The sequence below is a fragment of the Cercospora beticola genome, chromosome 1, assembly GCF_033473495.1.
Source record: "Cercospora beticola chromosome 1, complete sequence".
Taxonomy (NCBI): domain Eukaryota; kingdom Fungi; phylum Ascomycota; class Dothideomycetes; order Mycosphaerellales; family Mycosphaerellaceae; genus Cercospora; species Cercospora beticola.
In genome coordinates, this window is record NC_088935.1 from 5,080,892 (window position 1) to 5,094,756 (window position 13,865).

General features: G+C 53.4%; 6 protein-coding genes across 6 annotated transcripts; 3 read left to right on the forward strand and 3 right to left on the reverse strand.

Annotated features, from left to right (window-relative positions):
• Positions 1-642: 642 nt before the first annotated feature.
• RHO25_002015 (uncharacterized protein) lies at positions 643-2,889 on the reverse strand (the record flags this gene model as incomplete). The annotated part of the gene is made up of 1 exon (XM_023594606.2): positions 643-2,889. One exon carries the CDS (start codon positions 2,887-2,889, stop codon positions 643-645), a length of 2,247 nt encoding a protein of 748 aa, XP_023458507.1.
• Positions 2,890-3,867: 978 nt separating this feature from the next.
• Positions 3,868-5,568, forward strand: RHO25_002016 (uncharacterized protein; the record flags this gene model as incomplete). The annotated part of the gene is made up of 1 exon (XM_023594607.1): positions 3,868-5,568. One exon carries the CDS (start codon positions 3,868-3,870, stop codon positions 5,566-5,568), a length of 1,701 nt encoding a protein of 566 aa, XP_023458506.1.
• A 98-nt stretch (positions 5,569-5,666) lies between these two features.
• Positions 5,667-5,972, reverse strand: RHO25_002017 (uncharacterized protein; the record flags this gene model as incomplete). Its single annotated transcript, XM_023594608.1, has 1 exon — positions 5,667-5,972. One exon carries the CDS (start codon positions 5,970-5,972, stop codon positions 5,667-5,669), a length of 306 nt encoding a protein of 101 aa, XP_023458505.1.
• An 830-nt stretch (positions 5,973-6,802) lies between these two features.
• Positions 6,803-7,447, forward strand: RHO25_002018 (uncharacterized protein; the record flags this gene model as incomplete). Its single annotated transcript, XM_023594609.2, has 2 exons — positions 6,803-7,039; positions 7,100-7,447. The coding sequence occupies 2 exons, from the start codon at positions 6,803-6,805 to the stop codon at positions 7,445-7,447; spliced, it is 585 nt and encodes a 194-aa protein (XP_023458512.2).
• Positions 7,448-9,512: 2,065 nt separating this feature from the next.
• Positions 9,513-11,964, forward strand: RHO25_002019 (uncharacterized protein; the record flags this gene model as incomplete). The annotated part of the gene is made up of 2 exons (XM_023594610.2): positions 9,513-10,038; positions 10,091-11,964. 2 exons carry the CDS (start codon positions 9,513-9,515, stop codon positions 11,962-11,964), a joined length of 2,400 nt encoding a protein of 799 aa, XP_023458511.1.
• Positions 11,965-12,492: 528 nt separating this feature from the next.
• Positions 12,493-13,440, reverse strand: RHO25_002020 (uncharacterized protein; the record flags this gene model as incomplete). The annotated part of the gene is made up of 1 exon (XM_023594611.1): positions 12,493-13,440. The coding sequence occupies one exon, from the start codon at positions 13,438-13,440 to the stop codon at positions 12,493-12,495; it is 948 nt and encodes a 315-aa protein (XP_023458510.1).
• Between the last annotated feature and the right edge of the window lie 425 nt (positions 13,441-13,865).

Sequence of the window (13,865 nt, forward strand, 5' to 3'; positions counted from 1 at the left end):
CAGTGGCGGTGAATGCGATTGCTTGGTATCGGGAGCTGTTGAAAGAGCTTTTGAACAGTGGGTCTCGAAAGAGGTGAATGAAGCGAATGTTGTCCGAATTTGGGTTTTCGTGGCCTGTGAAAGTCAGGAATTTGAAGCAGCATGTTGGAGGGCTGGCTGTAGTATATATTCTCGCAATCTCGCAAAAGACCTCAGGACAATATGAAATTTGAGACCTCAAAATGGAAAATTTGATGGAAGCTTCATGTCCTGAAAAAGATTGCCAGACAATGGGCCAATACCTATCTCAAGCCGTCAGCATAATGAGGCCACTTTTGTAGTCTTTCCGGGTAGCCGAAGTGGGCTGCTTTTCCATCCGAAGCCCATACCATTCACTATGACGAGTTTTCAGCTGACAAACGATTCACCAAAGAGCGATCAGAGACCCACAATGAAGCACAAGAAAACGCCACGAAGGCGGTCAAAGATGATCAAGTCGTAAATTGCATGCGCGTATTTGGGTATCTCTGTAATCATACGTACGCACGCTGAAAAAGCCTGTGATAGTCACTGGCTGCGTGACACTCATCATCAAAATCATGCCTATGTATCGCTTTGGATGCTATCCTGCACTTCCACCTTCTCCAACATGAGCTTCCTTGCTCAGGAATATCTCCGCCATTGCCCAGGTTCTGGTCCCGCAGTGTTTGATCGCCCTTGTACAGGATTTGATGGCGGCTGAGGCCGGCTGAAACTTTGATTGTTGACAGCTGGCGCATATGGCTCGGCTGTGTATGAGCGGTACTGCACAGGGTTCGTCGGCGGTTGAGGCCTACTGAGTGTCTCGTTGCTCGGTGGCGGTCCATAGTCGTTAAGGATGTCATTTACAGATTGTCGAAGTGGCTCGGCGCTCTGTGGTTCAATCGGTGCCGTCGCACTTCGTTGAGGCACTCGACGTGCATCACCAAAATAGTCGCTCATCTGGCCAGCTACTGTGATATTGCGGCGCGGGCCATCCTGCATTGCCGGAGCTGTTGGCGCAGGTGTAGAGCCGCTCTGCGCTGCAGGGTTGAAAGCCACGTAGCCGCCGGTCGCGGGCGCAGGTGTTCTCGAGACTGGTACAGAGTGCGATGGCTGTGTGGTCATCTCGTAACTATGCTGTTGTCGTTCTGGAGGAGCCATCTGGGACGGCACTTGCGCTGTGGCTGGTGAGTACGGCCTACTAAAGCTTGTGTTCGAAGGCTGACGGGCTACCGGACGGCTGAATGACTGTTGCTTCTGTATGCTGTTCCAGTAAGCTTCATCGACTTTTGGGCCAGTATGAAAACCACCTCCTGTGTTCGATCTTGAAGGTGGCGCCGTTGGTCTGTTGTAGCTGTCCTGGCTGGCGAAGCTTGTGGCAGACTGCGGTTCCGGTTGGTAGGTCTGTGGTGTCATGGTCCTCATTGGGGTGGGTCCTCGAGGCTGTGGAGCTGCTCGTGGGAAACCTGAACCCATTGTTGGAGGGTAAGGTCGTGCTGATGGTGGCGCCTGCGGCATGTGTCCAGACGCAAAGGAGTGCGCAGACAATTGCGAGCCATGCGATCCTGATCTATCGTGCCAAGGCTGTTGCAGTGATCCATACGACGGCTGTCGCGTTACAGCTCCAGGTGGCAGAGGCGGCAAAGTTGGCAAGGATGGCTCGCTCTGGCCTGGCATGCTCGCGTTGTGAAGTAGAGGTGCTTCAGTGGTATAGCTTGGTGCATTGGACCACGCGGATGCGCCTGTATTTGTCCTGTTCATTGGCGGACGCTCTTCTCCCAAATCTGGCAATGTGGGCTGGCGTTGCATTCGGTCTTTAGTCGAATATGGCGGCAGCGTCGCAACAGACGCATCAGTGCCCTGTCTTTGGAGTGTGAATTCTGACTGCTTGTCGTCGTTATTGATATCGGGCGATCCAAGATTTGGCAGCGTAGGTTGCTCCTTGATGCCAATTTTTGCAACTGGAGGTGGCATCTCGCCAGTCTTTTGTCTTCTGAGCTCTGCCTTTTCTTCTTCTTTCCGCTTCTTTCGTTCTTCGTCTTCGATTGCCTTTTGCACCTTGGACGACACGATTCTCTCCAGTCTCTTGTCGGCCTTGCGTCTGCAATAGACGCTCAGCCTACCGTCCCGTTGCGGAATATAGTGCCATAGGAAGCAGATGTAAAGAATCGCAGAAGCGATCAAGGAAAGCGCGCTGAACACCCAGATGACCATGGTGAACAACATGGCAAAGTAGATGAGGGCTTGGCGTTGGTCCTTGTTCCATAATGCGCCAATGTTGATGAAGAACTGCTCGAAGCTGTTATGGTCGGCGTCGGCGGCTGGCACTAAGTCGGCCTGCAGCACAGCGTACAGGGTCATAGCATTGACGCCTACACGAGGGCCCTCGGCGAGAATGACTCGAATGGCGGTATGAAATGAGAAGTAGACGAAGAGGGCGACATAATCGGCGCCCTTCCGACTCTTGGTTAAGGCCTCGAAAACCAAAAAGCGCTTGAAACCCTGTGGCCGCATACTTTGTATGTTCACTGCCAGCGAATCCAAGAAGCTCTCTGCCACACCTCCTCGTTTGATAATGCGAAGGGCTCTGATCCATTCGTAGAAGCATAGCGCCCAGGACAATAAGATGCAGATGGCGAAGATCCATTTGCTGTACTTGAAGTCCAGTGCAGGTTTGACTTCACTGCTCCATCGATCAAAAGCCAGGAGATTGACAGCGGTGAAAGTGTCAACAGCGTAGACTGCAATGCCGACAAGCGCCATAAACCAGAGCCATACATATGCCAGGTAAGTCCAGAAGGAGGTGCATCGGAAGTCGCTGAGGTTGAGGTAGTCCCATTTTTGCGACTGTTCTGACGGGCCCTTCTCCCGATCGCTGAAGCAGCCCATGGATATCGTCGTTTGTAGGAAGTTGGGGAAATACGAGATCTTGGTGCTCGGACGGGTGGGGCTCGTGTATCAAACACGCCTGTCTGTGCGCAACTGAACCTATGTTGCGGATGAATGAATGTGTGGTGTTCTGTATGCGCTCGCCTGACCAGCAGGCGACGGCAGGTGCGAAAGGCTTCTGCCGGAAGGAGTGTGGTGTAAGGAATGTGTGGGTTCGGCGTTCTAGACGTCCGCGAGAGTGCTGGGAGGAATGTGGTGTCGCATGCCGGTGCGGCTCTGGAAGTGTCGTTCTTCCGTTGTCTTTCCCTCTTTCCCGCGCGACAAAGGCGTCAAAGGAGCGTGGCGGCGTGTAAAGGAGTCGACCTAGACACCGGAGACAAAGAGAAGGAACAAGCAGGAAAAGGTCGAGTGATGGCGGCGCGGTGAGGGTCGGTCGTCGTGGGTCGCAAGGGCGCGCGCTCCCCTTTGAATGAGCGAGTGGAGGGATCAATGGATGAATGAATGGCCGAGTGGGTTCGCTATTGTCGCTGCTGCTGGAGTCGCTGGCTGCATGGGCCGCCAATGGCCTGTCTGTTGCTGTGCGCGGCCGTTGCGCTCGCGGCTGCTCTTCGTCGACGATGCTGCACCTGCGCCGTCGGACCTCTGCGCGCACCTCAAACAGCCGCCCGTGCAACCCTCAGACCATGGGCGGCGGGAGAAGGGGAGGTGAGCCAAGCTGTTTCAGCATAGCGCGCTCTCAAGGTTTGGGACCTGCGTCCAATCACCCGCCGCCGCCCGCTGATCCACCAAAGTCATGTTTGAGCATCTCCTGCCCGAGTGCTGGCTTACACCTATAGCATGGCCAAGCTTCCAAACGAATGAGCTGGTCCCTGCCCGTTGCGGATCACGCCGCTCCACACTGGTGAGCCGCCTCCCAGGATAATTTCTCGATACAATTTCGCATGCTGTCATACCAATCACATCCACCCTCAGGCACACATGATGACCGAAACTGGCCCCGTTCTGTCAACGCCCGCAGAACACATTCTCGAAGAACCAACTCCTCTTGTTGTGCAGTCCAGTGAAGAACGACTGTCGGAAGAACAACTCTACGTGCAATATGAAATCAAGCGAACGATCGACGAAATTAGGGCTGGACAATGGAGGCGCATTGCTTTGCAGTTTCCCGATGACATGCTCGTCGATGCACCGAGAGTATATGAACGATTGCGAGATGGTTTGAAGCAGGCCAGATCAGATCCGCAGCCAAGTGTCGAAGTCGTGTCCGAGAAACTGGAAGGTGCCAGCCTGGACGAGCAGGTGCAAACAACTCCCGCACAAGATGTTGAAGAAAAACTCTGCATTCTCGGTGACACATCGTACGGTGCTTGTTGCGTCGACGAAGTTGCTGCCGAGCACATGGACGCTGAAGTCGTCGTGCACTACGGACGATCATGTCTGTCGCCAACGGCGCGCCTGCCTGTGATTTATGTCTTCACTGCCAAGGCTCTGGATGTCAATGCTGTTGCGGCAAGCTTCAAGCAGACTTACCAAGCGAAGGATGAGAAGGTCTGCCTCATGGCAGACATTCCATATTCACATCATCTCGATCAGTTGCACAGCAGGCTTATCGAGGAAGGGTATACGAATGTGTTCAAGACCGAAGTCCTCCACAACCCTGCGTCACTCATACCGAACAGAACCACACCCAAAGGGATCACGGAAAGTCCAAATGCTCTCAAAGAGTATTCGATCTTTCACATTTCTGAACCACCCACTTCACTTCTACTGATCCTTTCATCACGCATCAGATCGATGCACATCTTCCCCACGGACTCAAATGTCAGCACCTCAACAACCACAATCGAAGCCTCGACATCACAACTCCTCCGACGCCGCTACGCACTCATCACACGTCTTGCAAGCGTACCGATTTTCGGCATCCTCATCAACACATTGAGCGTATCGAACTACCTCGTCGCTCTACAGCACTGCCAGGACCTCATCCGGAAAGCAGGCAAAAAGTCCTACGTCTTCGTCGTTGGCAAGGTGAATGCTGCCAAGGTGGCGAACTTTAGCGAAATTGGGGGCTGGGTGGTAATAGGTTGCTGGGAGAGCTCATTGATCGAAAGCAAAGAGTTCTACAGACCCATCATCACTCCTTTCGAGCTCGAGGTTGCCTTGCAGAGTGATGCTACGAGGCAGTGGGGCGGAGAGTGGATTGGAGATTTCAGCCAGTTGCTGGGCAAGGAGAAGAAGGTTGTAGAAAATGGCGACGCTGCGAACAATGGCCAGGAACCGGATCAAGAAGCAAGCGGTAACTGGGACGATCAGTCTTCGGACGATGAGCCACCTGAGTTCGACCTCCGGACAGGGCAATATGTATCGCACAGTAGACCCCTGGGACGACCACGAGCGCTTGCAAGCGAGACTACATCGAACACCACCGAGGGCCTCGCTGCGCCTCCCAGCTCCGCCCTGGTCCAACGAGCAAAAGGCGATGTTGCAACCATCAACGGACAAGTCTCACCAGCAGCAGAATTCCTCCGCTCTCAACGAACATGGACAGGACTGGGAAGTGATTTCGAAATTGCATATGAGCGTGACGAGGATGGCAAAATCATCGGTGCCGCAATGGAAGAAGGCAGAAGCGGCGTAGCAAAGGGCTACTCAGTGGGCAACGACACTACAAAAGGTTGAGACAAGTGAAGTTCATATATTTCACTACATAAAACTCCACATCTTCATCGAACTCGAAATCCCACACCCTCCCATCTCCTCCTCATATCGCAGTCCTTCTACGAAGTAAGCTGCACCTCACCAGCCATGATCACAGGCTCTTTATCGCTGAAATTTGGAATATCTGCCATGACGTCCTTGGCTTCTGGGCTGCCGCCCGCCTTTTGGAAATCGCTCAATGAGTCCCATTCGAGTGTGGCTTGCACGCAGTAGGGCGAGTCGTTGGAGAACTGGATGACTTTCCAGGATTTCAAGCCGTGTTTACCCCACTTCTCTTGGACGAGCGGCATGTGGGTGGATTTGTAGTAGTCCATGTTGAATTTGGCGCCTTGTGGGTAGACGACGGTGACGGTTGCCGGGGCCATTGTGGTGGTTGTGTTGTGAGCTGTGGAGGAAGAAAGATGTCAGCTTTGAGGAGGGTCGCGAGAGCTGGTGGCGGAGATGTCTTACTGTGTGATTGAATGCCTAGTAGTTGTGTTATAGTGTCTTCGTTATCAGTTCGTCAAAGTAAAAGTTCAAGCAGAAGTTCCCATTAAATACCATTTCCCATCATCCAGCACAGCCCCGCTCCTGATATACTCTGACAGCAAGTGGGGTATGCTTTCAGGGATACTTCCTCTGACCTCGACCACGAACGGCTACGGAGTCCCCTACGGCCGAGCTGAGCTTGTGAGGAGCTGGGCAGCTACTGCTACTGCTGATGAGCGGAAGCTGGATTGAAGCTACTACGACGCGGAGGTCTCGACTCGACGACAGCCGAGCTCCCATTCTGTCATCCTGCAGCCTGGCTGCTCCCTTGGTTTCTGGCGATTTCAGGGTCTGGCGGGAGGGAGCTTGACAGGAGCTAGAGATGTTGAAGCTGGCGTCCGAGAAAGGTGCGAATAGCTCGCTGCCATTGTCGTCATATTCGGGTGTGCCTGTACTGGGATGCCGATGGAGTGAGTGCTTGTTTCGTTTGAAGGTGCTCCATGAGGCCGAATGAGCTACAGCAGCAACATAACGAGATCCTCTGCAGATCCATGAGCAATACTGAAACATATTATGGTGCAAGTGAATGATGTGCACTCGCAAAGGAAACAGGCAGGCGAAGCTCGAACATTCGAAACATGACAGCCGCCGCTGCTTCAACAGCGGGCACTTTCCGCACATCCCACATGCCACTTTGAGAACAAACATCCAGCACAACACGCAAAAAATGGCAGACGACCGACCAGCATCTCCCACGCCCGAAGAGCGCGAAAAGCTCGACAAAGAAGCCATAGCAAAAGAAGATGAAGAACAGAGCAAGCTGCCGTACAAATGGACCCAGACCATTCAAGATCTGGACCTCACGGCGCCCATTCCCGCCAACATGAAAGGCAAAGATCTTGACGTGAAGATCACGAAGACGACAATCAAAGCCGGCATCAAAGGCCAAGAGCCCATCATTGAGGTATACCATCCTTCACACCACACACCCTTGTCCCTCACGTCCTAACACCACAACTCACAGGGCACCCTCCCCCACCCCATCCAAGCCGACGATTCGACCTGGACGCTCGAAACCGTACCCTCCGGCAAAGAACTCAGCATCCACCTCGACAAAGTCAACAAAATGGAATGGTGGGCCCACGTCGTGACCTCCGCACCCAAAATCGACACCTCGAAAATCTCGCCCGATAATTCGAAATTAAGTGATTTGGATGGAGAAACGAGAAGTATGGTGGAGAAAATGATGTATGATCAACGGCAGAAAGAGATGGGGAAGCCGACGAGTGATGAGGAGAAGAAGATGGAGATGTTGAGGAAATTTCAGCAGCAGCATCCGGAGATGGATTTTAGTAATGCGAAGATTTCGTGAGGTTGGGGAATGGGGAGGGTGGAAAAGATGCATACGGGAGGGGATGGGAGAAAGAGTATGGAAGAATGTGGACAGCGGCACGAAGAGAATTTGGGCAGTGAGAGGAGCAATAGGGCATGGGACGTGTGCAATCAGGGTTGGTTGTGCAAGTTACAATTATGCTCAGAATCGAGCGGACATTATAGTCATGCGCGCTGGGATGGACTCTGCGTTCGTCTTTCGCATTCCTTGTCTAGCTGCTAGAAAGACCCTCGGGGAAACAGATCATGTAGATTGTCTACGAGAGCTTGCCAATCAACCCCACTGCATAGAGACGTTTTCAAGAGACACCCGTAGAAAGGTGTGCTCGAGGTCATCCTGATACCCACAAGTGAATTTAGTACTACGAAAAGCATTTGTAGCAATTATTGAGCAACCGGAAATTCGGAAGAGACCCGACCAGTCGATGTTGACAGCATTGTGGAAGCCTGCAATGCTGAATATCTAATCCACCTTGACTCATCGATGTTCTTGTGAGCTCTAGCAAAATTCGTACAGGACGTTACGATAAGGATGACATATGGATAATGTTGGAGTCGTGCCGAACGAGGGCTGTAAAAATTGACGGACTGCAGGGTCTGGTCTTTAGAGAATTATACACTGGAACGAACGCGTAATCCGTGCCCTGTGATAGATGCGTAGGAGAAGATCTTGTATGGAGTCAGCTCGTCAATAGGCGGAGGGAGTCCTTTGGGAGAAGTCAATAGATCAGTAGCACTGCGCGTTACTTGCAGAATCCATAATCGCTGATGACACTCTCAACGCAGGTGTGGTAGGGTCTGCGTCTAGTGATGCACACTCTTCGGAACGCCGAAGACTTCTGCCCTGTTCATACTCTGCCATGGTTGCCCTACTCATGTGAGGAGTTCGTTGCATTGATATGCGATGTCGGCGGGCTACTGGACATGGATAGTCGAAGTTCGGCATGGAAGTGTTGTTAGCATCCTGGTTGCGAGAGCTTGTCGCGTGTCTGCTTTCTCTTTTGAGAGCGGAATCCTCAGGCTCTTCGCAGTTTCGATCGTGACAATGTGAATTTTGACCAAGAGCAGAATCGTGACCGCATTTCATACATGCAGCCATCGCGATAAGGTGAGCTGGGAAACAGATCGATGACTTCAAAATGCGGTGGGGGCGTGCGCTGTAGCTCAACGGAGAGATGGCAACCGCGTTCAATGTCTGGTATGCAGGCCAGATGTGGCGCTGGAGGTGTGGTTGCAGGACCTCCAAAAGGTTGCGTGAAGTCTGGAACTGGAGCGGTGGAATTGGTCCATCACAGTCCTCCGGGCATTCGGCACTGTTCGACGTGCGATCCTTGCTCATCAACGCAATGGATGGCGTGCATCCTGGTCCTTGGAAGAATTGATCATGATGTTGCTGATTCAGCCTGTACAATATTGCTCACAGCGGCGTATGAGAGCGTAGTAGGTGACTGTGGCAAGCTGCAGGTGAAGATGAAGATCCAAAGTGTATCATGGCATACGGGCCAAGTTGACCAACCACCTGGTCGCCAGCAGTCGCGCACGTTCTTAGGGATCGTCTGCTAAGCCGCCAGACAAGGGCGCCGGGGTAGCTCTCTTCTGTACGGTACGCGAGACGAGTGTCAAGAGTCTTGGGTCGTCAACGTCGCACAAAGGCAGCTCGCATGCGCCATTTTGCAGTGTAGGTCAACCTCACACTGCCACGCTGGGCACCTCTCCTCTGAACAGCACAAGACCGCCGGACGTTGTTGCCAACGCTGCAGCAGATTTTCTGCCATTGACTTTTGGGACTGAGCTTGAGCCGGGTCCTCACAACTGCATCATTCATCCGTAGCCGGCGCCACGGACGCCCGTGGGAGATCCACCGCAGCGCAGCACCTCGACGCCAGACCTTTTGTTTGAAGCTCTCTGTCCGCTGCCTGAGACGCACTTTCCAGGCCAGAAGCACACCAGACACCGCTTCTCCAGCAGTTCGCTGCCCCCGTCATCCCAGTCGCCGCGTCGTGTCCTGCTCCAATTGGCCGTGTGCACCACGCCGACCACGCTACATGTCGAGCAGAGCCGCTTCAGCACCACGACACCACTCGGCCAGTCGATATGGCACGACACGTCACCCCCACCGCACTCTGGGCGCCGTGAGACCCGCCATCCTCACCGCCGCGCGACTCTGTCTGGTTCCGCTCGTCAGCGCTGCGCCGGTGCACCTGTTCGGCGGCAACACCATCCACACATACGAGACGGACGACGACCTTCCGCGCGACGCGGACGATCCGAGCTTATGGATATACCTCTCCGTGGCAGTGTTCCTGGTGCTGCTGGGCGGAGTCTTCGCTGGTCTGACGATTGCCTTGATGGGACAGGATGAGACGTATCTTCAAGTCATAGCCACCAGCGGAGATGGCAGCGAGAAGAGACACGCGGCCAAGGTGCTCGCGCTGTTGAACAAGGGCAAGCATTGGGTCTTGGTGACTTTGTTGCTGAGCAATGTTATCACCAACGAGACGCTGCCCATTGTGCTGGATCGCAGCTTGGGCGGAGGCTGGCCGGCTGTTGTGAGCAGTACCGTGTTGATTGGTAAGAATGGTACAATATCTATTGCACCTGCTCGGAGCTGACATCTGCCTAGTGATTTTCGGTGAGGTCGCACCTCAGTCGGTATGCGTGCGCTATGGACTCTCTATCGGAGCATTCATGGCGCCCGCAGTCCTCACCCTCATGTGGATCATGTCGCCAGTTGCATGGCCAACCGCGAAGCTTCTCGATTACTTGTTGGGAGAAGAGCATGGGACAATGTACAAAAAGGCAGGATTGAAGACGTTGGTCACTTTGCACAAGACTCTGGGTGGAGGAGCGGGCGAGCAACTTATGGAGGACGAAGTCACCATCATCAACAGTGTATTGGACCTGAAAGACAAGCCGGTGGGAGATATCATGACGCCCATGCAAGACGTCTTCACAATGAGCGCCGACACCGTGCTGGACGAGGTTATGATGGACACCATTCTGAGCCAGGGCTACTCGCGCATACCGATTTACGCGCCCGACAACGCGAGAAATTTCATCGGAATGCTTCTGGTCAAGATTCTGATTACATACGACCCCGAGGACTGCAAACGAGTACGCGATTTCGCACTGGCGACACTTCCCGAAACTGCACCAACGACATCATGCCTGGACATTATCAACTTTTTCCAGGAAGGCAAGAGCCATATGGTGCTCGTATCTGACTTCCCCGGTCAAGACAAAGGCGCTCTTGGAGTGGTGACATTGGAAGATGTGATCGAGGAACTGATCGGAGAGGAGATCATTGACGAGTCTGACGTCTTCGTGGACGTCCACAAGGCAATTCGTAGAATGGCCCCCGCACCGAAGACGCGCTTCCGAGGCCGCCCATCGGAAGGAGGCAATGTTTTGACTGACACCGATGATGATCACAGAGAGTACAGCGAGAACGAACCTCTCCTCGGCAAGAAAGAGGGCGACAAGTCACGCAATGCAAGTCTTGCAAACGGTCAGACGACGTTCATGATGCGTAGGAAGAGCAGTGCGGCTTCTGACCATGCTCAAGACAAACTTAGACCAGTGCCTGTGCGCAGTCATCCATCGGACTTGAAAGAGCATCTTAAGCATCTGGGCCCAAGCAACGCTGCTAGTCATCCCAAATCGACGAAGTTCACCAGTGTCAAGATCAAGCCTGGCGTCAGCACGATTCCAGAGAACAAACCGATTTTGTCTGGCACTGTTCACGAGGAGCCGAACAAACTCGATCCGAATCATCCACAGGTCGACCATGCCGTAGACGCGTTGACGAGAGCTGGCTCACATCGAGGTGCTTCTGGAGGCGCAGCAGCGGTATACGGCACTATGAATGCGAGTCCACAGCGGCGCTTGAGTTCTCCTGAGTCTTCGCGCATGACAGTACAAGAGGCGAATAAGCTGGCGGAAGCAAATGCCTCTCCGACGCCCGTTGGTCAGCGGAAACAGCGAGCAACTAGTCTGGTCGGCCAGGATGCACAACAGCAAGCTGAGAACGATGAGAGCAACCATGCAGACAACGAACAAAGCCGGCGTGCATCCCAAACCGAGCCAGAGCCACTTATTCTGCCCGACAAGCTCGTTGTCGGCGATCAGAATCATAAGGAAGAGGATGATCAGGTCGCGGAGCTTGGCAAGTCGACAAACGAGGGTACCTGGGGCAAGAAGCGGCTTCAAGCTCGTTCTGGGTCTATCACAGAGTCGACAATCGAGATTGGTGGGATGCGAAAGGTAGTGCTGGAGACGACCTCATCTTCCGACGATGGCTCTGCTTCGAGAAATGGCAGCGTTTCGCCGCGCACTTCGAGAAAGAGCAGTAGCGAGAAGTCCAATGGCAATGATGGTGCCGCTGACAGCAAGGACAATGTTGACGCGGAAGATCACGCTGAGGGCACGACCAACGGCGACAAGAAGAAGCGAAAGAAGCGCGGCAAAAAGAAGAAGGGCTCTTCAGCGGGCGATTGATTGCTAATGAGGAATGCCGGCTCTTCCGATTCTTCCGATTCTACGAATAGCACTGTCAAAGCATTAAACGACAACAGAGAATGTGAACATATACGACGCGCTTCGAGTGCATCTTCAAGAGATGGCGGTGTGCTGTTAACAGAAGAGAGATGGTACGAGCGGGAGCAATTCAAAGTTGGTGGCTGTCTGGCCGATGGTTGTCTGCATAGGAAAGAGGACCACGGCGAGTAGTTCCGCTGTCGCTGCTGATGCATCATCGAAACTGCTCTTGCTGGACTTGTATCGAATATGTGGAGGGTCATTAGCGTGTTCTGTATATTACTTGCAACAGCTTCCAGTGTGGTGGGAAGGCTGAGCTGAGCATAAAAGCATAACGGACGGCTGAGCAAATGAGAATAACTTTTGAGCTGAGGTCGACATTTCTTGTTGGCTGGCCTTGGTGTCTTTGTGGACTGATTATTGCGTTGCGGACAGCGCGGGTGTGCCATCAAGCCATCGTTCCGGCCTTCTTTCCCTTTGCTCGCCTCCTTAAACGGGCACATTCGTTTTCAGGAATTCCGACTGTCGTCGGATATTCTCCTCATAAGCCGGTAGTCCAGGATAAACATCGAAATGTCCTGCAGATGGGAATTCGACCAATGTCGCGTTCATCCTTTTCGCCAATGCAATCGCAGCTGGTGCCGGGGTGACATTATCTACCAATCCCACGGCAAAGAACGTTGGCAGCTGACTGTTCGCAGCCGTCGCATCTGGGCTGAAGAACGGCAATGCCAATACGAATCTTGCTGGGAAGACGTTTCCTGGAGCAGGAGGATTAGGTTGAATGAAAGCATAGCCTTCTAATGCGCCTGCTTGTGTGAGAGCACCGAGTTGGCCTGTACGGTTCGCGAGGGGGATATAGAGGGGTTCCTGACCAAGAGTTGCTCGGCCGGCGTCGTCGAGGCCTGCGACAATTTTGCTAGGAAGGTCCGCGGGAGGGAGAGCAGAAGTCGTCGCAAAACCGTTCACATGTGGAGCTTGAACGATTACGGCCGCCAAATCTGGTCTCCGAGCGCCGAGTTGCAGTACATGTCCGCCTGATAACGAAGTTCCCCAGAGAACAATCCGCTTCCCATCGACACCTGGAAGAGTCTGGAGGTAAGCTATGGCAGCTTCATAGTCGGATTGTTGACTCGGGACATCGATGAGATTACGTGGTTGGCCGGATGATTCGCCCCAGTAGCGGTAGTCGAAGGTTAGAGCATGGTAGCCTGCTTGGGAGAAGCGTTCGGCGTAGGGTTGGAGGCGGGAGGATTGGAGGCCTCCGAGGCCGTGGGCGATTATAACGGCGGGTGCTGGACGGGCGTTGTTGTTTTGGCGAGAGGGTTTGTAGTGGTAGCCTACGATTTGGGTGTTGGCGGAGGGGAAGGTTACGCGTTGTTGTGCCAGAGCGCTGAGCGCTAGGGTGGCTGTTGTGAGGAGTTGGAAGAGTTGCATTTTGAAAGGATAGGCTTGATCTTGCTGCCACTTTGTTGACCGTTTGTGACCATCGGCATACTTATATTTTACTCAACGAGCTACGCCAATAAGCAATGGTATGCGGTGCTGGCTATGGTCACATTCACTAGTTTGGACAGATGCATCCACCGAGGCATTTCTTGGTGCTTGATTGCTATGATTGGAGAGGAGGTGAAGTTGACGAGCGATCGTCGCTACTTGTTACTGGTTTTCCTGCCATTGACATTGAGCGAAAGCGATTAGCGTTGACTTCTTCACAATAGCTTGACGGGAATGGCCGAGCGGTGCTGCGTCCCATGGCGTGACGACTGCAAGATGCGCATCTTCACGTCTGTATTCAGCAACTGTTGCGCTCGTACGTATCTTCACCTCAAGTCGACTTTGTGCCAGTTTATTATGCGTGC